Genomic DNA, 23,811 nt, shown 5'->3' with positions numbered 1-23,811 from the left:
GGGGCCCACACACGCAAGGGTTGCACTGCAACCCTTGCACACAAGGCTGTCTGGCCGCAGGTGCCGTTTCACTGACTTAGGCACAAGGTGGGGGAATTGCTTGGGGCTGCATTGACGAGCAGCTGGGCAACAGCAGGTACAGTTGCAGACTGACTCGCCCACGATCACGACGCCCCCACGTGCGCTTCAGTTTTCACTGCTCTAATTTCTTTGGTGCGAGCGGTAAAAAAAACGCTCCAAGTTGCAAATTCATCTGCAACGTGCGCCATGCTCAATTATGCATTAGGGGATCACATTCCTGCGTACATTTAGGGACATTGTCCTCTCTCACCCAGGACTGATTTGGCCACCGTGGCTTTGCGCCTTACAAAACTGTTTGAGACAACCACACATTTTGACCCTTCACAACTGTCCTGCTCTGTGAGCGTGGGCGACGGTTGTTGGCGGCTGCTCCCTCTGAGGGTTTGAGTCGGGGCCCCGCCTTCCAGGGCTGAATCCGTGAGTTGCCTTGGACTTACAAGATGAGAATCCAAGTAACTCTTGATTGATGTGGGTCCCAACCAAAGGGACCCGACAACAAGACTTGTATAATAACACCAGGTGGTCATTCAAAAAGTCCTGCGCGCATTACTGTCGATCGCTTCACGCACAGTGGCGATGGACACACAAACCATGCCACCTGTTGCTGGCAATAATATCTGAGGAGGGATCTGCTCTGGGGATGTCGCGGTTTTCAAACAGTATGCAGGCCACTCACAGAGTCATGAATGCAGTATAAAAGCTGAAATACATATTTGTCCGCATTTGCAAATGTGCCACAAAACATGCGTATCGCATGCTCCCCTCTCACACAAACTCGCCGCTATCAGCGCCGTCCTGCAAATGCCTGAATCCACACCACGCCGCACCGACGCAAAAAAATCAGCCCCATTTCCTTTCTTTTCCACCCCATTCCGCGACCCTGCTGCCTGCACCCCTTTGTCACTGAGCGACCCCACCCCACCCATCTGGCCGAGCTTGTCACGCCGGCTCCTCACCACTCACCACCACACCCGCTCACGCTGGCACCACTCCTGTTCCTGGCCCCAGTCGCTCTCCTGCCGCGCCTCTGCCAGCAGCACAGCGCCGGACCTGTACACGGCCTCGGCAGCGCTGGGGACGGCGCGCGTTGGGCCAAACAGGTGGGGTCCACTGAGGCCCGTTGTTTTTAGCGGGTTATCGCCCTGGGCGGCGCAGTGGGAGGTGTGTGTGGGGGGACGTTTTTTCCTGCCTGAAAGGCCACATCAGCATCACAAAGTGCAGACTGTGAGTAGTGCATCCGCAATGCCATGCGCATCGCTTTTGCTCTTTATCAGAATGATGTTGAGGTGAGACAGCCAGGAGCCTCTGCAGAGGCCCCTGCCGTGTCACTTCAAGGAGTGCGTGGTGCAGTGAGGGGTCGGCCCAGCCACAGCGATGGCGGCCGTGCCTTGCCACACGAACCTCCAAACGCAGCCACGCTGTGATGTAAAGAATAGGCGGCAAAGCCGCGCCTTGAGCAAATGCCCTGGCTGCCTCGCTCACCACCCCCGCATGCCTCTGTCCACCGCGCCTCTGAGAGGTGGCACCTCCTAGTGGCACCTGACGTCCTGCCGTCCCTTGCTCCCCAGCAGCAGCCTCAAACACTACCCCAGGGCCGCAGCCACAGCACCCCCTGGATGGCAGGCCCACCTGAGCAAACACCACCATCATCCAGCCGACATACCCGCCGCCGTCGACTGCCTCCCAGGAAAACCGCGGCGGCTCCACCAGGCGGCCCGCGTCTGCCAGGCTCCCAACCAGCGCCCATGCCATGGCGTTGACGATGCCTGCAGGGCCGGGGTCACAGCACTCACTGCACTCACAGCGCTCACCCTGATTTAGTTGGATACGGGGTGAAGAAATGGATCAGCGCACGACGCTCTTTGCAAGAAAGGATTTCAGGAGGGAAGCAGGGCGCATTGCAAGCGTGCGTGTGCCCGCCTGAGCGGCATGCCCAACATTATTGTACCAGAAAGCACTGGAATCGTCCCCCCAAGGAAACGTCAGGCCACGCCAGCTCACCACGCGGTCCACAAACGCCAGCATCCCATTGGCCATGCTGCGCGCCGACTCTGGCAAGTAGACGTCGCCCGCCACCTCCCTCAGCGCCCCCAGCACTGCCTCCCTGAGCGCCCCCTGCTCGCGCTGCTCAGGCCTCACCGCCCCCATGGGCATGCGGCAGTTGCCACCGCCCCTGATGGCCGCGCGCTCGGCTGCCGCCGCGTGGCTCATAAGCGGCGCCGTCAGGACCTCGATGACTTCGTGCAGGGATGGGCAGTAGTCGTGGTCCACCAGGCGCTTCTGGTAGCCCTCTGCGTTGCGCAGCATGGTCTGCACCACCTCCGGCCCCAACCCAGGTGTCATGGCCTCCTGCGGCCACCTTCCCCCCACATCACCATGCTGCTGCTTGTTGGGGAAGAGCGGGGAGGGGGCAGTCGCACCTCCTGCATCAGGCTGCCGCTGCGCCTGCCTGACGGGCGTATCCTGTGTGGCCTTACGCCGCGGCAGGCCCACCCATGGCAGCACCGCCCCGGCATGGTGGATACCTGGCGCCTCCCGCGCCTTGTCAGCCGCTGACGCAGCGCGCCCCACAGCGCGGAGGACCCGCTCCGGCAGGAGCTGCTGCTGCTGCTGCTGCTGCTGCTGCTGCTGCTGCTGCTGCTGCTGCTGCTGCCCCTGCTGCTGCTGCCCCTGCTGCCGCTGCTGTTGCTTCTGCTGCTGTTGCTGATGCTGCTGTTGCTGGACAGCCTCGGCGCGCGAAGCAGTTTTGATCTGCAGGCGCACGGACGCCTGTGGCGTTGTGGCCGCGGGGGCGAGCGCCACACACGCGCCCTTGAGGGGGGAGGCCACCTCGGGCCCTGACTCGTGACTCGCGCTTGCTGGACCGCTGGTGCTAGCAACCTTGCTGCCGCCGCTTGCCGCCAGCTCTCCTGAACCCTTGCCGCCGGCTGCGAGCCCGGCTGCGCTCTTGCCGTCCGGCGCGGGCTTGAGGGACCCCCTTGCGGCAACATCCGGTGCTGCTGCCGCGGCCGCTGGAGCCTGCTGCACGCGCACCGCCGGCGCGGCAGGCATGCTGCCAGCTTTCAGTGGTAAGTTGAGGGTTAGGCCTAGAGGGCGTGTGCTCTGCCCTGAATCTGCTGACGCGCGCTGCAGTTGTGCTGGGACTGTAGCTGCCCCCGATGTCCGGCCCGCAACCGCACCCTTGAGCCTGCTCTGAGCCGCACAAGCCTTCGGCTGCTGCTGCTGCTGCTGCTGCTGCTGCTGCCGCTGCTGTTGCTGCAACCCAGATGCCCCGGCGCCACTGTCAGGCGCGGCGCTGGCAGCGGGCTTCCAATCGGCGGCCGTGCAGAGGGTGCAGGCCTTCTCACTTTTTGTTGCCCCCACTGCCGCAGCCAGCACGCCACTGCCTGTGCCGTCGCCACTGCTGCCGCTCGCTGCACCACCTACCGCCAAAGCGTCAGCACGAGTGGCAGGGGCGGCCTGCAGCTTCATGGCGGCCTGCTCTGCCACTGCTGCGCGTTGGTGCGCCTCGGCCAGCAGCTGGGCGGCGGTGGTCTTGGTGCCGGGGACAGTGAGGTCGAGCCCGGCGCCAAAGACAGCCCAGACAAGGAGCGCGAGCGCGTGCTTGGCCCGCCTGGCGGTGCTGTACTCGTCTGGCGGTGTGGCAACCTTGACCATGACGGCATCGTCGCCAGCCTGGCAAAGTGTCAGTGTTGGCGGTAAGTGGGTAGCACAACTGCTGAGCGAATGGTCAGTGTGTAGGTGTTGAAATGTGTGTGTGGAGGGTTGCCGGGCTTTTGTGGTGCCCCAGGTGTGGGGCGTTGCGCAGTCTCAATGAAAATTTTCACAGGTCTGTTGCATTGAACCAAATCCTGTGGCAACTACTGCTCAATTTGTCACCAGATCAGGATTAGAAAATGAAACATTCTAGTCGCACCATCAACTCCCCACGAAGAACAAGATGTGCTTCCCACCAAGCGCCGATATTCCGATCAATCACCCCGCGTTCAGCACACCCGCATGGGCAGGCGCAGCACCGCTTGGCCCTCCTCCATGACCCCGCAGTGGGTGTCGGCGTTGAAGCCCGGCAGGGTGGGGTCCTGGGGGGCCTCGATCAGGGCCTCCACCAGGTCCGGCAGCGCATCCAGGGCGTGCTGGGAAGAGGTCACCTGGCGGTGTTTGGGAGGTGAAAGGAGGACTGTGTGATTTGCTGCTGCCTTATTCACAGACAGTTTGAAAGGTTCAGGCATATTGATAACGCAATCCTGGCTTTTGAACAGGCCGTCCCATGCGTGCTGGTCACAAATCAGGCGCCCAACAGCAGTGGAGGCGCGCACCCATACCAGCAGGCACGAGCAAGGAAGGTAGGCCTTGGCACCAAAACATGTGCCCTGATCGGCACCACAAAGCCATGTTACAGAACCCTCATGGCTATCTGGGCGCAAGAGCCAGCAAGGCATGTGATCCACAGCAACCACTGCATGTGCTGCTGCAGCTGCGAGCCCTCACCCGCGCAAGGAGTTTCTTTCGGCAAGCTGCGGGCACCTTGTTCCAGGCGCAGAGCATGGCTTCCTGCGCGACTGGTGACGTGAAGGGCAGCGCCGGCATCGTCGCAACTTGGGCGCAGTCTGAGCCATCGCCGCCTCCGCCAATGCTCATACTTGGGTCGGCGCCCTCGAGAGATGGCGCATGTGAGGCAGCTGTTGCAACAGCAGAGCTGCCTGAGGTGCCATCAGTGGGGGCTGGCAGCAATGAAGGCCCTGCCTGGCCACCTGTGCAGAGGTACATACGGGAGGTTTGCGTGCGGCTGCTTGGAGCGAACGCTGCAGTGAGCAGCTGCAGCAGCATCGGCCAGCCTTGGACGTGAACAGAGTGATCTGGAGCCTCTTCACTGGCCTGCTTACTCATTCTGCGCGTCTTCGGGGGCATATAGACTGCCTAGGTCGTCCTCTGATACGCAGAATGTCGCCACAGGCCTAGCGATGGTGTAGTTTGCGGCAAAAGCCACAGAATCGCGTGGTGGCCGTCTTGTCCCCGTAGATGAGCAGCCAGCAAAATAGTTACGAAATGTTGAACACAATCACAACGCCGAACGTTCGAAGTCTAGACCGTGCTCTGATCTCGAGCCTGCTGTCGGCGTCGCTTGTTATAGACTTGAAGCTTGGATTACAAAAACGCTGTATTCATTACCCAGAATCATCAACTCAGCTTGAGCACCAACGGGATGACGAACACCTGAGCAGAAGCCAGGAGGCGACACAGAGACGCACCCTCTGTCTTCCACAGGCACTACCATTGGTCATGTGCAAGTGCCTGATTTTAGACTGCCTGTTGAGATTCTTGTCCCGCACAGCGGCGGTGCCGCATGTACAGATTCATCTTATGGCATCCTGACTGACGACGCTGCAGCGAGGTCATGCGTGTGAACGACAATCCAGACCGCACTGTCATGCATGCAGGCTATTGGGGACACGAGGATTTCACAATCAGTCGAAAAAAAACCCTAGCTCAAAGTTTACCACTCAACCAGGCGCCGGCGGGCATGCCTCACCCACTCGTACGCCTGCACCAGTGCACCTGATCAAGTGCAGCTGGGTTGCAGTTCCGGTTTCTGTCTGCTGCTGCACCGTAAACACCACGCCCGGTAAAAGCGCTTCTGCCACTACCATGGCAGTGCGAGTGTGCAGCGTAAGCTCGCCACAGGTCATGCATGACGTCCCCTGGGCGAGAGCCATGTAGATTATGAGCTGGTCCATCATCCTGGGGCGGGGTGGTGTGGTGTGGTGTAGTGTGGTGTGGTGTGGTGTGGGGTCAGGTGGGGTCGGTTGGGGAAGGTTGGGGTCGAGTGGGAAGGAGTGGGGTGGGATAGGGGGATGCGGGGGTGCGTTTTTGTTTTGGGGGGCGTGGTGATGGATGAGTGCGCGCAATGAGTTCAAACATTGGCCTGAATGTCCATATGAATTGCCGTGGATCCAAACGAACATGCAAATCTGCTGATGTTGCCGGTAGTGCTGCCTGTCAATCATACCCAGCGAGCTTGCGGCAAACGCCCTGCCCACTTACAGTTGCCCTGCCCACTTTCAGACGCAAGCCGACCCTATGTCCTTGCCCACACAACCAGCGCACCACTGGTCAACGCAGGCGCCGCTCGCCAGCGCCTCGGCCAGCTCCTCAGCTGCTGCCCTGCCCGCGCTGCTGGCCGGCACGCCGCGCTCCCACAGCGCAGATGCGCCCCACAGCCGGCCGGTGTTCGACTCTGCCACCAGCAGCAGCCCGCCGCCATCGCCCATGGCCGTCGCGTTGCCCTCGCGCACCACCTCTTGCACCAAAGACACGCCGCTCCCAGCTGCTGTACTGCTGCCGCTGTGGCCACCGCTTCTGCCACTGTCCTGTTCGCTGCCCCTGCTGCTGCCTTGTGTCCCTGCAGGCACACCGCCATACACAATTCGCTGCCCCTCCTTGTGCAGGTGCTCCTGCAGCACCTCCAGGGCAGCGGATGCCATGCGCTGTGCGTCAGAGTGGGGGACACGGCCGGCGCTGAAGGCCTGGGCGCGGATGCGCGTGAGCTGCGGGGGTTGAGCGGGGAAGCGCAGGAGACGGCGGAGCACTTACAGGTTGTGTATTGAAGGTTGTGTATTGAAGGGCATACACACAACCAGAACACGTCCCACTCCGCTGCAAGGATCGTGGGTCGCAATCTTGCCATGTGCTGCCTTGCAGATGCCCTGCATCCTTCACCCTCGGTCAACCCACCTTGCCACGCTGTGTGATGTCCAGCGGCGGCAGGGCCTCACCCGGTGCCAGCGCCCTCGCGCGAGCCACCACCTTGCCCCCGCCCCGAGGGTAGAAGCCGCGCCGCTGCAGGCGCACGTCCAACTCAATGCTTGCCGGCAGGAGCCGCTGGAGGGTGGGGAGCAGCACGTGCTCCAGGTAGCCCACCGGCGGCGCAAACGCAGCATCCGTGCCGCCCCTCAGGTCCAGCTGGCTCCACCGCTGCGCGGCCTGTGCCGCCGGTGCTGCAGCTGCTCCACCGCTGCTGTTGCCAGCCAACAGAGTGTCCGGTGTCGCGGGCACCGCCGTCGTGGCGAAGAGCATGCATGGGAGCGCCTGCTGCACCATCAGCGTGCAGCTGCCGGCGGTGCCGGTGTCTGCGAGGTACTGCCCGCACAGCAGCCGCCCGGGCGCCAGCGACACTCTGCAGGACCGCTGCTGGCCGCCGCCCAGCCGGCCGTGGCACATAGCCTCGACCAGCCTGAGGCCAGTCAGGTGCTGCGGGGACAGGCCGGGGTTCTTGCGGCCTGTGCTTGGGGCAGAAAATTGGAAGGTGCATATGTGGGTTTACCGTGGATGGCACAGCAGGCCGCTAACTGCCGCCGACCTCTCGCCCTAGCGAGAAGAGGGATGCTCTGACAGCGCTCCAGACGCAGCGGCGCACCTGCGCGTATGCGGCTGACGACCACTGCCCTGCCGGTGATGGCGGCCAGGGCGGTCGCATTGCGCAGGATCTGCCCACCCCCCTCCAGCATGGATCCGTCAATGTGAGTCGCATCAGGCGGCTCGGCCAACTCTGCTGAAGAGCCTCTGGCGGCCATTGTCGCCGGTGCGTTTTGCTGCAGGGTTGGCAGATAGCAGCGCAGCAGGTGCGCCCAGTTGCTGGGGTGTTACTGCACAGGGGCACATCCAAGCGCACGCAGTCTCCGAGCGCTGAGCAAGCTGTGTGGCCATCTGCAGAACAATCAAGTGCGCACCCTTTGATGTCTACCCTTTGCTGCGTTTTCATGACAGTGACCAAGATCCGCACGGTGCAAGAGAAAAGTGTGCGAACCGCGGTTTTTGAGACAGTTCCGGGCTCGAGATAGTTGTTTGATGCAGCTCTGATACATAGCAGTACCGTACAAGAGTGCAAGACAGGGGTTCGTGGCCCTCAACTGACGATTGCGCTCGCCTATCTGACGCTCGCCGGCCACCACTGACCTGCTGACCTCACTGTTGTGCAGACGACAGCATGGCAACAAGACTAGTGGCTTGTGTTCAGGTAAAATGTGTGCATACCGTCACTGAGTTGGTGTAGACGAGCATCAGCCCTGTCTGTAGAGTTTGCAGTGCATCCCACACTACTGCACAACACAGCTCGTTGGCACTGAACAAATAACTACCGCGCGATACTGTTGCAGATACCGGGGCGGCAGGTGCAGTGCACACTAAGACAGCTCAACAACCGTTGTCAGCTCTACTGACCTGTCATGCCGGGACACCAGCTTCAATAGGCAAAGGTCCAGCCCCAATATGATGTGTAAATCTTGTTGACACATTGCACAGCAATTCTCGTTGATCCCATGTTGTACTTGTTCTATCCCGTTTGCAGAGGGTTTCAGGCTGGTTGGATGCCCAGTGCGCCAGTGGGTGGAACCCCCACTTGGGGGTAGTGCAGTGTGCTTACCGGTCAAACAGCATTCGCAGGCGGAAGGGGTAATCACCAACCATCAAAGACGTTTCATGGATGGTATAAATAGATCGACGTCGCCGTACCATGCATGCAGCGACGAGGGGCAATTACTGTGGGGTGTCCAGAGTGGTCACCACCGAAGACACCGCGCACAGCAGAGGTTGCTGGAAGTGTGCTCAAAGCAAATGGGAAGCAAATCCCCGCCCGTACCGCCTTCACCGGTGCGCCTTGATTTACTGAATCACCTGCGTGGTAGGCAGCAGGTACTACTTGTAAGCTCGTCAAGTGCCGTCCACTTGGGCGCACTGGGTGCAGCGTCACCAGCCGGCATTTTATTCCCTGGCGCAAACCTGGCCGTCACCAGCCCGATGACTTTTTCTGGGGTGGGCCTCCTTCGCCCAATTTGTCGGTGCACTATCAGCCATCTACTACACACCGCAACCGTCACTCTCTTGGTCCTGGCGCGGAGCTGGCGGGCAGATCAATGATTTGAAGTTTGTGCTGGGCTCGGAGGAGCATCAGGGTATCCGTGGAGTACATCGACAGCAGGTATGATGTTTGAAGCCAAAGTAACGGGCGCCAGGCTGCATGACAACAGGGCGGCATGTGCCATAGCGCCGCTGGCGCTCTACCGCTTGCGCTGTTGTTGCCGGCAAACCACATTGCTTGCATGCGCTTGCAAACCAATCGCTGCGTCGATCTGGGAACCATGCAGATGCAGGCATGGCGCGTGCTCTACACCAAGCAGTTGCACAAGAAACACAAGACCTATGCGGACGGCTTCGTGGTGGCGCAGCCGTCTGGGGCTGTCCTGCTGTGGGATGAGGGCGGCAAAGAGCTTGCCCGCGCCTCTGCACGGCTGCCAGCTGGCGAAGACTGGGCCACAGTGGAGCAAGTCTCAGTGTTTGAGGGCTTCCTAGTCAATGGCGACAGCGAGTGCCCAGAGCACGAGCTGCCCGGCGCCGCGTCAGCGGCAACGGGCTTGTGCGCCGCGCCCGCGAGCCAAACGAGCAGCGGTGCCGCAGCTGCCAGCTTTGCTGCATGCCCACGGGGACTTGGGGGCCTGCGTCGCATGCAGCAGCAGCAGCAGCAGCAGCAGCAGCAGCAGCAGCAGCAGCAGCAGCAGCGGCAGCTGCAACATGCGTTGATGCAACCCTTGGTGGCTGCACCCAGCAGCTCCGGCGGTCCGAATGGGCGGTCGAGTCAGGGTGCGAGCGCCGCTAGCCGGCATGAACCTTCGCTACTTGATGGGCAGCGGCAGCAGCAGGAGCAACAGCGGCAGCAGCAACAGCAGCAGCGACGGCAGCAGCAGCAGCAGCAGCAGCAGCAGCAGCAGCAGCAGCAGCAGCAGAAACCACAGTGGGGTGGTCAGCTGCATTACCAGTCACAGCCATGCGGCGGCACGCGAGCTGGTGGGTGCGGTAGTTGAGCAAGTTCAGGGGCAGGATGATAAGAAAGTTCTCGCAGTATCGCCTGCCATGCTTGACCCACAACTTCTACATTTTTGCGCGTGGCTGAAATGTGTGGCCTCTGTCTTGCTCCACATTTTTCACAGACGATGATATTTTGAGCATGTTGCTCGGTGCAGGCGACCGCGGGAGCGGCGGGCGAAGCAGTGGCAGAGGCACCAGAGATTTCTGCAGCGACGATTTTGTTGGGAATGCATCCGTCAACAAAAACGCTGTGTCCGCTTTGCCTGCAGCAGCAGCCACATCAGGCTTTCCCGGGCTGGTACGCAGGGTGGTCAGTGTTTACAACCAGCTGTGGCAATGTTTGAGAGCAGCCCTTCCTGCCTTCATTGGTGTTCCATGCAATCTCCTTACTTTAGTATTCCAAGCTGCTTTCTCCTTGGTGTTTGCATTACCCTCATCACCTCTTCGGACCACCATCATCTGGCTAATCCAAACATTCCCTGCTTGCACAACTCCCTCACCTCCCTCCCTCCCAAACCCACCGCGCAGTATCAGCATCATCCAGAACGCCAAGCCCCTGTCTTTGCGCCCCGCAGCGCCAGCCGCAAGACCCCCAGCGGAGCTGCAGCCTTTAATGCGCAGCAGCCCAGCGGCACGCAAGGCCGCCCACAGCAGCAGCAGCAGCAGCAGCAGCAGCAGCAGCAGCAGCAGCAGCAGCAGCAGCAACAGCAGCAACAGCAGCCAGAACAGCAGCAAGGCTGCAATTCTATGAACATGCAGCCAGGATGCGCTGGCTTCATGCCATCCCGCAGCCATCCGCATTCTGTCGGCACACCAGCATTGCACCCAACCGACTGCGGCTCGGCCACGCCAGGCTGTGCTGCTGCGGCAGCCCACCCACGCACGCCCGCAACGCCGGCAATGGCGCAGGCAGCGGGCAAGCCAAACAGCTACTCGGCGCTGCGGATAGTCAGCAGCGGGGGCTCTGCGCCACGTCAGCCACTGCAGCCGGCGCAGATGAATGCAGCGCCGCCTGCCGCGCGGTCGCAGCAGCCCCAATCCCCGCCAGCGGTGAGAAATGCGTTGATGTCGGCAGCGCATGGTGGCGTACACGCGCCCAGCCCCATGCAGCGGCACTGGCAGCCACCCACCGCGACTGACGCGCCGGCGGTGTCGCTTCCGCGCGGCCGCTTGCCTGTGTCTGACAAAGGAAGTGATGCGCGCAGTGGCGACCCCGGCTTGCAGCTGTGCTTCCCGTCTGCAGAGGAGGCCGCTGCGACGCCGCGGAGGGTTATGGTCATCCCCACAGCACCCGCCGGCGCTTTGGCCTACCAGGCCGCGGTCGGGGCTGCCCTGGCTGAAGAAATCAACCTGCGGCTGGCAGAGCACGCACGGCGGTTCCACGGCCTCGCCGCGCAGTGCTTTGCACAAGGCCCCGGCCCGGTGGGGCGGCAGCAGGCCCAGCGCCAGCAGCAGCAGCAGCAGCAGCAGCAGCAGCAGCAGCGGGCGGGCGGCGTGGGCACGGGCGGCAATGAGAGCGCGGACACCCAGGCGCGGCTTCAGGCGGCATGCCAGCGGTCCGGGCTGGCCTACCACCCCGGCAGCACCCTCAAGGTGTGGCGCGACATCAGCAGCTTCTTCAGCGGCGCGCGCGGCGGCGGCCGCGGGCGGCGCAGCGGCCGCGGCGGCGGCGCTGCGAGCGCTGCAAAGCGCAAGGCGCGGGCTGGCAAGGGGCGCCACGGGGACGATGACGATGATGAGAGCGCCGGCAGCGGCCAGGAGGACGACGAAGAGGACGGGCCCAAGGTTTCGTTCACGCTGATGTTGGCGGGGGCCATCGACAGGCGCAAGTACAGGTGCGGGCGGTGGGCATGGCGATCCTGATCGGGGCAGGCGATGGTGTTGTTCCAAGTACGTCGACACTGGCATCCTGCGCTGGCCTACGACTCCTCGACCGTCATTAACGAATGTCTTGAGGCAGTGGCCTCGGTATCGCTTCCGCCACCACCTGTTGCTCACCTGGCGTGACATGACCTCGTCCCCCCCTGGCCCTGTCTGCCCCATCATCAACCGATTGCTGGCTGTCGGCCGTGCGCGGTGCCGCCTGACCCTGGCAGACTAATCACTCAAACCCTCAAACCCAAAACAGGAAGCACGACCTGTGGATTATCGGCACCCAGCCGCTGCTCACAGCTACGCAGCGGGGCCACTGGATCGCCCTTGCTAGGTGCGGCCGTGACGCCCGCCAGGTGTGGTGGCATCCACCTTCAAGCATCCACCCTGAGCTTGGCTGCGCTGGAGAGCCATCCAAATCGGCGAGCTCCCTCCAGGCCTGATGTGCAATGCAGCAGTTGCATGACCCGCTGCCACTCTTCTGTCTGGCCATGTCCTCCACTTAGGCAGAATGGACCCCCAACCCACCCCTCGTTCACAGGAGCGCGTGGCACGGTCCTGACCGCGACGGTCGCCTGCAGATCGAGTGGCTGGGCCCAGAGCCTCCAAACCTTGGACGCCAGCAGCCCGTGGCGGCCCTGCTGGGGCCGGACATTGCAACAGACGTGCAGACCCTCGGCCTCATCGCGGGCCCCGCGCTGACGGCCGCGGCGGGCTGGGCGCTGCTGCCGGCGCTGGTGCGCTCGCCAAGCCCTGGGCGGCACCGGCTTGGCGGTGGCAGTGGCGGAGGCGACTGCGAGGAGCAGCGCGTCCCCGTGACAGGGCCACACACCGAAGAGGCAGCGGCGGCAGCAGCGGGGCTGGACAGCGAGAGCGCGGCGGCCCTGGCAGTGGTGGCAGAGCGCTTCCGCCTGAACGATGCGCAGGCAGGCGTGGCGGCGCACGTTGCCACCTGGCTGCCTGAGATCAAGCGCCGTGGTGCAGAGGTGGTGGTCAAAGGGCAGCCGTTGCGGCGGCCGGCGCTATCAAAGCCGACAGTGATGCAGCGCAGAGGCGAGGAGAGCGGGGGTGGGGGCGAGGCGGGCGACGGTGCTGGGGGCAGCGGGAACGAGCCGGTTGCGGGGTCGCCCGCGCCGCCCGTCTGCTTGGTGCACGGTGAGATGGGCGTGAGCTGCCTGCTTGAAGGGGACGCAGTGTGCCGGCAGGGATATCTCAAAATCTCCGTGGGCAGGTCTGTACAGTGCCACTGCAGAGCATGCGTCCCTCCTCCCCCAGGTATGAGCTCCCCTGTGTGGCGCCATCGACGTCCCAATTGCAAATGGCTGGTCAAACCTGCCTGCTGTCCCCTCGTCTCAACCCCAGGCCCCTTCGGCTCGGGAAAGAGCACCCTCCTGGTGGCCCTCATCCACCTCCTCACACGTGCCAGCGGCCCCGCCACCACCAGCGTGGCACGTGCGGCCCCAGCCTCCAAGCGGCCACGCGTATCGGCGGTGGGCGAGCAGGCTGGCGGGGAGCAGCCACAGCAGCAGAAGCGGCAGCCGGCTGCGGCGGGGGCCCGCTCCAAAGGCGGTGGTGTGCGTGTGTTGGTGGCGGCCCACACCAACGTGGCTGTGGACCGCGTCCTGCTGGGGCTGGCGGGTGGGTGGTGAGGGGTGCGCACGCCTGGGGTTGGCTGCGCAGTGTGAGGAGGGCAGTGGCGGTCCTGCTGCTGGGGGCCGCTTTTGATGTGGCTGCCTCACGCATGACTGCCATTGCACTTGACTCGCTGTGCTGCATGTGGGTGTGTCTTTGTCAGCACGATACATCGCCTGACCCATGCACATATCTCAAGAATAATGACACGACTCCGCACACGCATGCGCACGGTCACATACACAAACCCGCACAAAAACCCCTGCATCACACGGCAACGCACAACCGCAGACAGCGGGTTCACCGACATGCTGCGCGTGGGCTCCCTGCAGCGAATCGCTCGGCCGCTGCTGCGGTTCTCGCTCCACGCTGGCGACGACAGCCGCGACGCGCTGGCTCAGCTGCAGGCCATGCTGCCAGAGGCCCGTGGGCGGGACGCGGAGCTCATCAGGTGGCCCTGAGGGGGGCTCAAATGCAGGGGGGTTGGGCCTGGGCATGCAGCCGGCTGGCACGAGGGCCACATCGTGGCCGCATTTCGAGGGTTGGCACATCACGAGTGTTTGAGGTGTGTAGGGTTTGCAGCAGCAGCAGCCCGACCTGCCGTGACTGCACTTGCACCCGGTCGAAGAATCAAACGGCGTTGCCTTGATATCATCCGCTTTTTCCACACCCACCAGCATCCCTCGCCCGCCGCCCCCGCAGGCGGGAGATCTCTGAGCTGCAGGCCGGGGCGGAGCGCAAGCGCAGGTGCCGCCTGGGCAGCGCGGCGGTGGTGGGCATCACGTGCTGCGCGGCGCTGCAGGCCGCTCTTGAGGGGCAGAAGTTTGACGGTGAGGGGGTTGGGTTGTGTCGTGGTAGTATTCCGGGGGTGACCCCAATAGTGTGGGGTCACCTCGAGCGGGGGGGTTGTGTGGGTCGGGGAGGGGGGGGCTTACGGCTGCTGGTTTGCAGGCATCATCCTTGTCTGGAGGGTACATGAGATCGCATCTGGTGGACACACCCTAGCTTGGGCTTGGACGGTTTTTGCAGGTGCACGCCTGATGGGGCAACGCACTCATTACACCTCCCCGGCAGCAGCCCCGCCTCTCAGCTCCCTGCCGTCTTGTCCCTGCCTCCACCCCCCCCCCCACCTCCTCAGTGGTGGTGCTGGATGAGGCGTCACAGGTCACAGAGCCCACCAGCCTGGTGCCACTCCTCAGGGCACACTGCAGGTGGGGGCGCGTGGAGGGGGGGCCTCTGTATTGTGTGGCAAGAGTGACGGCCAGACCTTCTAATTAGCACAGGCTTACCTCTCATCACGGGCGCCTATCTGCGTGCGACGTGCTGGTGCGAGCACCCGGCACCTCACACCCTGCTCCACACCCATCGCAGGTACCTCATCGCGGCAGGCGACCCCCTGCAGCTGCCCCCAGTCATCGCCAGCCCCTCCGCTCTCACGCTGATCAACACGCAGCCGCCTGGTGGCGCGCGGGAGGACGGCGGCGCGGCGGCATCCGGGGCGGCGGCTGTGGCGGCGGCTGTGGCGGCGACAGGTGGCGGCCTGGGGCGGACGCTGTTTGTGCGGCTGACTCAGCTGGGCCACCAGCCCCACCTGCTGAGGTGGCAGTACCGGTGAGAAGGGCCCCCGGGGGGATGTGGAGTCATACGGAGTCCCCGGGCAGTTGCGGCCAGCTTGGCGCTGCCAGCAGAGTCTGGGCACCCGCAGGGTCAGCTGCAGTGCCGCTGGGCCACACGCCACGCCCCACGGCCATCCCTCTCCCCTCGCGCCCACGCCGACACCAACTCGAGCCCTTGCTGCCCCCAATCGCTGGTGTTGCGCGCAGCTGTCACCCTGCGCTATCGGCCATCCCCAACCGCTGCGTCTATGGCGGCCGCCTGCGCGACGGCGTCACCGCGGCGCAGCGCGGTCCGCTGCTGCCCGGCCTGCCGCCGCTGGCGTTTGTGGACGTGGCAGGCGGCGTGGCGCAGCGCGGACAGGGCGGCAGCTCTTCAAACAGGTGGGCGCCGCCCCTGCACGGGGAGGGGGAGGTGGGCGGTTGCTCTGTCTGCGCGCCTTCAACGCTCGGTTTGTGCGGGTGCTGCACATGTTTCAGCTGTCAATGAGCCGGCAGCAACATGATGCGGCATCGCCGCAGCTTTGACCAAGACGGACTGCCCTCAAATTAGTCAGCCGCACAACCCTGCACGCCACAGGCAACAATCACAGCAACTGCGCAAGCGCCCCAACCTCACGCCACTGCGCCAGGGGCGAGGCTGTCCTGGTGGTGCGGCTGGTTGGGGCACTCCTGCGAGCGCTGGCTGCAGCGGGGACGGGGCAGGGGCAGGAAGAGGACAGGGCAGCAGCCGCAGCGGCTGGGCCAGCGGGTGTCACTGAAGGGGGCGGAGGTGGTGGTAGCAGCGGCGGCGACGATGAGGGAGGCAGCAGCAGCAACGACTGGCGGAGCGACGATGACCTACCTGCCGCTGCAGCCAGCAAGAAGCGACGGCGCCGTGCCGCCGCCGTGCAGGCGGCCGGCGCCGCGGCAGGTCGGTCTAAGCTCCTTGCGCCGCAGCCGCAGCTTCCCGCGTCCGAGCGGCCGCCACGCCCCGACCCCGCGTCCCAGCTGGGCGTCATCTGCTTCTTCAGGGCGCAGGCGGCGCTGATCCGGCAGCTGCTGGCGGCCGACGGCGCGCCGGGCGCGTGCGACGTGCAGGTGGCCACTGTGGACTCGTTCCAGGGGGCGGAGCGCGAGGCCGTGGTCCTGGCCACCACGGCCACGCAGCCCGGGGAGTTCCTGCGGGACGCGGCGCGCCTCAACGTGGCGCTCACGCGGGCGCGGCGACACCTGCTGGTGGTGGGCGCCGGCGGCGCGCTGGGGCGCGATAGGGGCGCGTTTGAGCAGCTGCTGGGCGCCTGCAGGGCGCAGGAGGGGGCGTACTTTCAGGGGCATGCAATCCTGGGATTGCCAGCGCTGCGCGGTGCGCAGGAGGCTGGGGTGGAGGCGGCTCCTGAGGCTGGTGTCGGCGGGCAGCCAGGCGGCGTATCTCACCGCATGCAGCACCACCAGCAATCACAGCAGCAGCAGCAGCAGCAGCAGCAGCAGCAGCAATTGCAGCAGCAATTGCAGCAGCAGCAGCAGCAGCACCACCACCAGCAGCAGCAGCACCAGCAGCGGCAGCAGCAGCAATTGCAGCAGCAGCAGCAGCAGCAGCAGCAGCAGCAGCAGGTGGCAGGTAATCCCGATGACCTGGCTGCTGACGAATTCGACGCCATTCTAAGAGCAGCTGGGATGCCGTGCCCTGCCGCAGCAGCGGCTGCGGCTGCGGCGGCCCGGCGGCAGCAGCAACAGGCAAATACCAGCCTCTGCAGAAACGGCGGGCGTGCGATGGACGGCGTCGGCGTTGGAGGCAGTTTTGACAGGGCAGACGAACACTGTTTGGTGCCGCGCGTCGGTGCGCCGTTCAGCAGCGGCAAGGGCAGCCATGCGGCGGGCTTGGAGGCCGATGCGAGTGGTGACGAGTGCGCTGCGCGAGGAGGTGCGGGCGTCAAGCAGCCGCCATCATTGCCTGCCAGCCACACAGCCAGCTTTGGGCAGGCCTACCCTGATGAGGTCATGGAGGAGTGCATTGCGGCTGTCGAGCCGACGTCCGTGGCTGAGCGGGGCAGACCTGAAGCCATGAGCAGCGCAGGGATGGTGGCAGCGGCAACAGGTGACGACAGCAGGGTGGCAGCAGCAGCAGATTCAGGGGCAGCGGCAACGGCAGCAGAGCCGATGTCAGCAGCGGCAGGAGTGACACAGTCAGCAGAATTTGCAAGCTTTGGTGTGGGCGGCATCGAGTGTGAGAGCGCCTTGGCTGGAGGCCTTGCGGTGCAGCAGGAAGTGGAGGACTTCGAGGGTCAGGGCGGGGATATGCATGTGCCGGGCTGCGGAGTGGTGGCATTTGATTTGGCGGCTCCTGGGGAGGCCCAGAGGAGGTCGTTTTTGGAGTGTGATGATGATTGGTAGCCGAGGGTGTATACTACAACTGTCAGCCGCTCGCCGCCCTGTTCATACCAGCTGCATCAGCGATGCCGCCGCAACGCAGCGGCTGTGTGTAATTGAAGGCCGCTGGCAGGGGCATGGTGCTTCACCTGTCTGGTGTGCTGCTGAAGCGTAAGCTGCTGCAATCGAGGTATACGGGCTACACACGCACCGGCTGCTTCTGCCCGCCGCAGTCATTGATTTGCACGTATGTAGCAGCTACAAACATGCATTCGTCAATCATGGCCGTGCCATCTGGACACATTGCAAAGCAGCACGGGAATGATTCGGCAGCATGCCGAAAAGAACACCTCGCCAAGCCCCGTCAGCGCAACCACCGCCGCGCACGCGGCAACCCCTGAACCGTGTCTGATTTTGTGAGGCAATGCCACGCATGCCCACGTCCAGTGCCCAAGAGGATGCTCTGGAAGATTCGAGACGACGTCTGGAGAGCTCGTTCCGTCACCAGTTACGAAACACCGCGATCGCATAAAGGCCGCCGCGGCTTGAAGCGTGCCTTATACACATACGATACGAGTTCCAACAAGCAGCGCTGCAACTGCGATCTTGCCTGCCACTGTGCTCTCTTGACGTGCGACCGTGCCAGCAGCTGTCTACAAAGCCAACCCCCAAGTCACCAGAAATGGCGCTCACGCCCCTCTTTGGCGGGTCCCTGTTCGACTTTCCCTTCGGCCGTGGCGCTATGCGCGACCCCATGGACTTCGGCACGCTGATGCCCAGCCTGAGCTCCATGGCGCCCACTGTGTCTACGCACCCGCTGGTGCGTCGTGGGGACTCTCGGGTCTGCAGGACGGGAGGGCTGCTGGGATACACTGCCAGCGTGGCAAATTAAGATGCTGTGCATTTAGTGGTCTATCGCATCCAACAGCTCGTGCGCACGCGCCGCCGCTCGCTGGATGCTGACATCATCGCAGCGTCATGGCCTTCTGGACTCTTCCAAAGCACGAAATCCCGCCCCACCCCTGCAACCTATGTCTGCACGTCTGCTCAACCTTGAGCACCCTTTTGCTCCCCCTTACCTACCTGCTTTACCTCTCCAGCCAAACTGCCTTGCCTCCCTGGCACATCCTCCCAAGCAACCTCTGCCTGAGACCCTCTTGTTCTCGCCCTTGCGACTCCCCCACAGGACGTGATTGAGACCGACCAGGCCTTCAAGGTGGTCGTGGACACCCCCGGCATGGACTCCGGCGACATCAGCATCACCATGGACAACGGCGTCCTCACCATCGCCGGCAAGAAGCGCACCGAGGTGGAGGAGAAGGACAGGGTGCGTTGTGCCCTTGGGCTGCTGGGGCGACGGGGGCGCGGGGCCCAATCCATCAGGCGCGAGGCGGGGAGGGCGCCAAACGCTGACACCAGGGTTCAGCTAATCTAGAGCTCTTGTGTGCATACTCTGTCCTCAGGCCCCCGGTCACTTGATGGCCCATAGCCAAGGGGGCTCGCCAAACTACGTTGGAACCAGCACCTTCTCACACCTTTTCATTGCTGCTCTCACCAACCCCCCTCCCCCGCCTCCAGGCTGGCCGCGTGCTGCGCCGCGAGCGCGCCTTCAGCTCCTTTAGCCGCTCCTTCACGCTGCCTGAGAACGTGGACGAGGACAAGATCACGGCCAACCTGCACAACGGCGTGCTGTCGGTCAACGTGCCCAAGGTGCGTACCACACACCCTCAGGCCAGCAGTGCTGGGGTTGGCAAGCGGGTCCTCTCGAGAGCCAGGGGCCAGGCGTATCTTGGCTGAAGGTCTGAACATGCTCTTCACTATCCAAAATCCTGCCCCAAACCATCCTGAACCACTGACAGACCGCCCCCGCGGCCAAGCCTGAGCCCAAGCGCATCGCAATCGGGACCTCGAGCCAGCAGACTGAGCAGCCCAAGGTGACCCACCAGGCCGCGACCACTTGATACAAGATGCGACATCAGGCGGCGAAGGTTCTGGGTTGGCGGCATGGCGCGTTGATGTTTCTCAGACTGCTTTGAATGCATACTGGATCTAGCATTTGCGCATCGAGCTTTGTCAACCACACTCATCGTACTGTACATGCAAATCCTTGGGCGTTGCGACCATGTCCCAGTTATCATCATGATTCCATACATTTCGCCACAACCGAATGTGTAACATATCGGATGTCATTGACAAAAACAGCGATTGGATGGACGGTTTGTGCGCGTGTCGAGCTCAGTCCAGTTGACCAATGCTGGTCCTGCTTCTGGGGCAGCATCACCAGGAAGATGATTCTGATGGACAGAGTGACAGAGAGGGCATCTGTTGTCCAAGTTTCATGCCGCACGTAATGATTGTGATACGCCGCGCACTGTAGCCTGGAACACCCGTGCTTGGGCAGCTGCGGCAGTCCCCGACCTCCCTGTCCAGCACGCGGTGCATGGAGCATCAACAGACGATCGTGTTCTCAACACTTGTTGTCTTGATTGCAGTAACGCAAGCACACTATTTTGGACGCCAGCACTCAAGAACGCCCCTCACCAGAGCCAAGATCATCGCCCACTGTTGCCGCAGCTGCATGCTGATATAGAGTAAAAATAGTTATATCACACCTTTGCCAGTCATGGGGGTGCCAGACAAGGTCGTTTTGCACCCCCTCGTGTTGCTTAGCGTTGTGGATCACTACAACCGGGTAGCCAGGGACACAAAAAAGCGTGTCGTGGGCCTACTGCTCGGAGACACCTACAAAGGGCAAGTGGACGTGACGAACAGCTTCGCAATCCCCTTTGAAGAGGATGATCAGGATCCCTCCATCTGGTTTTTGGATCACAGCTACCTTGAGAACATGTTTCACATGTTCAAGAAGGTCAACGGTGAGCACTTGCCCCGCCGGGTACAGTATGTGCCGCGATAGAGCTGTGCAGCAGAGCGCATTTCAGCTGCACATGAGCGGCTGCACCTCTGCTGCTTTTTTTGCTTGTGTGTTCGCACACATGCAAATGAACGTGCACAATTGCATCATCTGATCACACAGCGCTACCGCCGTCCTTACTGCACTTGCAGCGCGCGAGAAGGTGGTGGGTTGGTACAGCACGGGGCCGCGGCTGCGCGAGGCGGATGTGGATATCAACCAGCTGGCGGCCAACTACTGCGAGACGCCAGTGCTGGTGATCTGCGAGGTCGAGGTGCGCCCAGGCTGCAAAGGGAACGGCTTTGTGGTATGGAGGGGCATGAAGGCGCGCGCTTGCGACGCAGTGGCATGCTGGCCGCTGGGGGTTGAAGCGGCCTGGTGGCGTCGCAGCACTTGGGCCCAATGCCGCGGCAGGCCTGGGGAATGGAGGCAAAAGGGCCCTGTTGGACGTGCACGTCAGAGCAGGCACGTCGAGGGGACAAAGGGCGAGGCAGCTGGAGCGGCCCATGTTGCGCAGCACCACTGCCCGCTGCTCGGCTGTGGATACTGGTGTACCGCAGTCACAGCAGCAGCTGCTGCAATATGCGGCGGCCATATTTTTCTGCCTGACGCATCGTGACGCGTGGTCATGCGCCTGTATCATCTTGACGGCAGCCCACACAAGGCCAAGCATCATCCCCCTCGCGGCCTCTCTCCTGCCTCACAGCCCAAGGAGGTGGGGCTGCCCTTCACCGCCTACTGCTCAGTCAACGAAGTGCGGGAGGTGCGCATTTGACGACTGCTCTTGCAGGAGTAGGGAGCTAAGCGAAAGGGCAGTGGGGACAGGTCTGCCGGAAGCATGACTTCGCACTGGCAGCTCCCAGCAGCCATTGTACTCTGCATCCCAGCAACGCAGGCACCGCCTCGCCATCCACACATGGCGGTCACTGACTGACAGTCAATGATGCATTGATGGGAAATCCAAAACTCCGCCTCCAGGATGGGACAGAGAAGGCGCGCAAGGTGTTTGTGTCTGTGCCTACTGAGGTGGGGCAGACCGAGGCGGAGGAGATCGGGGTGGAGCACCTGCTGAGGAACGTCAAGGTGGGTGTGTGGGACTCAAGGGAGGGGACGCAGGGCTGAGTGTTGGTGATGAGGCTGCATGGTTGTTGCGGGAGGGGGGAGCGGCGGAAAGCGAAAGTTGCTAACATCAGCTGACACTGAGTTGGCAAGAGGCAGGGCGCAAGTAATGTTCTTTCTGACTCGCAAGCTGCATGCGTGGCCCTACAACTCCATGATCATTGCCGTGCCCTCTGACACCGCGCGCTGCGCCTACCCCATTGCCCTCAACCCAATCCTTGCAACAACATTCCAGGACGCCACTATCAGCACGCTCGCCACTGACGTGGCAGCCAAGCTGCAGGCACTGCGGGGGCTCAAGGGGAAGCTGGCTGAGGTGCAGGCCTACCTGGCAGCGGTCACTGCCGGGAAGCTGCCCCTCAACCACGACATCAACGCGTACCTGCAGGTGGGGGTTGACGGGGTGAGGGCATGCTAGCAGCAACTGGCTCTGCTGCCCTTCGAGGGGGCTTTGGCGCGTCTGAGCCGATCTTCTCTTCGTGCTCAGGCACCTGGGCCCCCCTGTCTCCCCCCACACCTATTGTCAGTAATGCACCTGCTCCCTGCTACCCCTGCTGCCTTCTACTTTGCCCCAGGACATGTTCAACCTGCTCCCCAACATGAGCGCGGCACATCTCAGCAGCGCGCTGGCCGTGAAGAGCAACGACATGATGGCCGTGGTCTATCTGGCAGCACTCATCAGGTGGGGGCACTGAAGCGGGCGTCTGCGAGAGGCATAGCCCTGGAAGATGGCCAGGGGGATTTTCATGCGATGCCAATCGTGAACATGGCGGCATTTGTCGTATGAGCCCGGGCAGCCCTAGCCCTAGCTGCAACAGGGGCCTGCTCGCTGCGCGTGTGGTTGCTGTGAGTCTACGTCCCTGGTGGCGGTAGCCAAGGTGCTGTCGATCACTTTGGCTGCTTGCTGCGGTTGACCCAGGATGCCAGGCGCGTTGCTCGGCCCCCCCTAACCGCCCACGGTCCTACCCCGCCCAGGTCTGTCCTGGCGATGCACAAGCTGATCGACAACAAGGAGGGCCGCATGTGGCGAGAGAAGGCCAAGCACGACAGGGCTGCAGCAGACAAGGCGGAGAAAGAGAAGGACAAAGAGAAGGAAAAGGAGGCCGCGGCGGACGGCGAGGCCGCAGGCAAGGACCAGAGCAGCAGCAGCGGCGGCAAGGATGCAAACGCGCCCTCCGCCAACGGGAACGCCGCCAAGAAGTGAGGCGGCTGGGTGGCGGCAGCAGTGGGGCCGGTTGCATGAAGTGGCTGCGTCATGTTGGCGGTGGTCAGCCTTTTAACATTGCGGCTGCGGCGGGGCTGGCAGCACGGCAGCTACTCCATGCAGCTGCTGCGCGGTTGTGAGCAGGCTGGCGGTTGCAGCCCTGATCATGGGTTCCAGTGTCAGTGTGTAACAAAACACTCCGTGTCTTGGACCTTACGGCGCTGAGGCAGAGATTTTGATTTCGGTCACGTTTTTCATTGCGACCGATCTGTGAAGAGCAGCCACAGACCGTAGACCTCTCGATATGAGTAACATGAGGAGGTGCCAGTGCAAGAATGCCGTGCAGGGTGCGTTCAACGCCTTGGCTCTCGGTGATCTCTGGGAGCCTGATCCGCCTCGTGACCCTAACGAGCCATTGTAAATGTGCTTACGCACGACCCAAGTTCTTGTGCTTGTCATGCATATGCAGGGCGCCCCACGCCGCTGCGGGCGGCGTTGCGTCCGTTTGTCACGCGTCAGGTGGGCTAGACGACGGCGGCTGCTGCTGTCCATGTGCCCTTCGATCCCCGTTGTCACGCGCTTCTGCATAGTGCCGCTTACACACGAGTCTCCCTGGTGGTGATGCCCTGGCTGTTGGTTGGACCTCTTAGAGCTCCACTGCAACCACACGGATTCTGATACAGCGGCAAGAGCTGACATCAGTGCTGTGGCCGTCGCCGCCCTTCTTGCAGGCACGGCTGCGCGTGCGCGCCGAGGTGTCTGTGGCCTCCGAGTCGTTTGCAATCCCAGCAGTGCCCGACCTCATCCCCGAGGGCCCCTGGGCCAAGGTGCCAGGTGGCGTGTGTGCCGCCAAGGGGTTCAAGGCAACGGGTGGGTTGAACCGTGCCCATTTGAGGGCCCATGGCACTATGCCCATGTGAGAGCCATGGAGAATCCAGCGATCAGCAGGGAGTTCAATGTCCAGGTATTATTGGTGGTGGTGGCTGTTGCGTTTAGACCTCAAATCCCAGCAGCCGACCATCTGCTGCAGTGGATGATCGACAACAGTGAAGCTGCGCCCTGCGTGTGCCCCGCCATCGCAACGCCACAGGCGTGTACGCGGGCCTTCGCGCGGCGGGCAAGAAGGCGGACCTGTCCCTGGTGGTGGCGGACGAGCCCGCCACTGCGGCGGG

The 23,811-nt window shown here is 62.9% G+C and overlaps 4 protein-coding genes across 4 annotated transcripts; 2 read left to right on the top strand and 2 right to left on the bottom strand.

Moving 5' to 3' along the window:
- Positions 1–1,926: 1,926 nt before the first annotated feature.
- On the bottom strand, positions 1,927–4,668 carry MNEG_0966 (hypothetical protein; the record flags this gene model as incomplete). Its single annotated transcript, XM_014050552.1, has 5 exons — positions 1,927–1,941; positions 2,083–2,850; positions 3,508–3,756; positions 4,077–4,229; positions 4,570–4,668. 5 exons carry the CDS (start codon positions 4,666–4,668, stop codon positions 1,927–1,929), a joined length of 1,284 nt encoding a protein of 427 aa, XP_013906006.1.
- Positions 4,669–6,140: 1,472 nt separating this feature from the next.
- Positions 6,141–7,652, bottom strand: MNEG_0965 (RNA 3'-terminal phosphate cyclase; the record flags this gene model as incomplete). The annotated part of the gene is made up of 3 exons (XM_014050551.1): positions 6,141–6,626; positions 6,814–7,358; positions 7,496–7,652. The coding sequence occupies 3 exons, from the start codon at positions 7,650–7,652 to the stop codon at positions 6,141–6,143; spliced, it is 1,188 nt and encodes a 395-aa protein (XP_013906005.1).
- A 3,559-nt stretch (positions 7,653–11,211) lies between these two features.
- MNEG_0964 (Uncharacterized protein) lies at positions 11,212–19,366 on the top strand (the record flags this gene model as incomplete). Its single annotated transcript, XM_014050550.1, has 14 exons — positions 11,212–11,774; positions 12,068–12,145; positions 12,353–12,966; positions 13,174–13,449; positions 13,735–13,894; positions 14,146–14,273; positions 14,582–14,654; positions 14,815–15,054; positions 15,267–15,440; positions 15,689–16,656; positions 18,086–18,225; positions 18,592–18,732; positions 18,984–19,115; positions 19,265–19,366. 14 exons carry the CDS (start codon positions 11,212–11,214, stop codon positions 19,364–19,366), a joined length of 3,789 nt encoding a protein of 1,262 aa, XP_013906004.1.
- A 662-nt stretch (positions 19,367–20,028) lies between these two features.
- Positions 20,029–22,639, top strand: MNEG_0963 (putative 26S proteasome non-ATPase regulatory subunit 7; the record flags this gene model as incomplete). Its single annotated transcript, XM_014050549.1, has 7 exons — positions 20,029–20,278; positions 20,469–20,590; positions 21,023–21,079; positions 21,295–21,399; positions 21,671–21,823; positions 22,011–22,117; positions 22,411–22,639. The coding sequence occupies 7 exons, from the start codon at positions 20,029–20,031 to the stop codon at positions 22,637–22,639; spliced, it is 1,023 nt and encodes a 340-aa protein (XP_013906003.1).
- Between the last annotated feature and the right edge of the window lie 1,172 nt (positions 22,640–23,811).

The sequence above is a fragment of the Monoraphidium neglectum genome (assembly GCF_000611645.1).
Source record: "Monoraphidium neglectum strain SAG 48.87 unplaced genomic scaffold scaffold00089, whole genome shotgun sequence".
Lineage (NCBI taxonomy): Eukaryota > Viridiplantae > Chlorophyta > Chlorophyceae > Sphaeropleales > Selenastraceae > Monoraphidium > Monoraphidium neglectum.
This window is presented reverse-complemented; position numbering and strand designations above follow the sequence as displayed.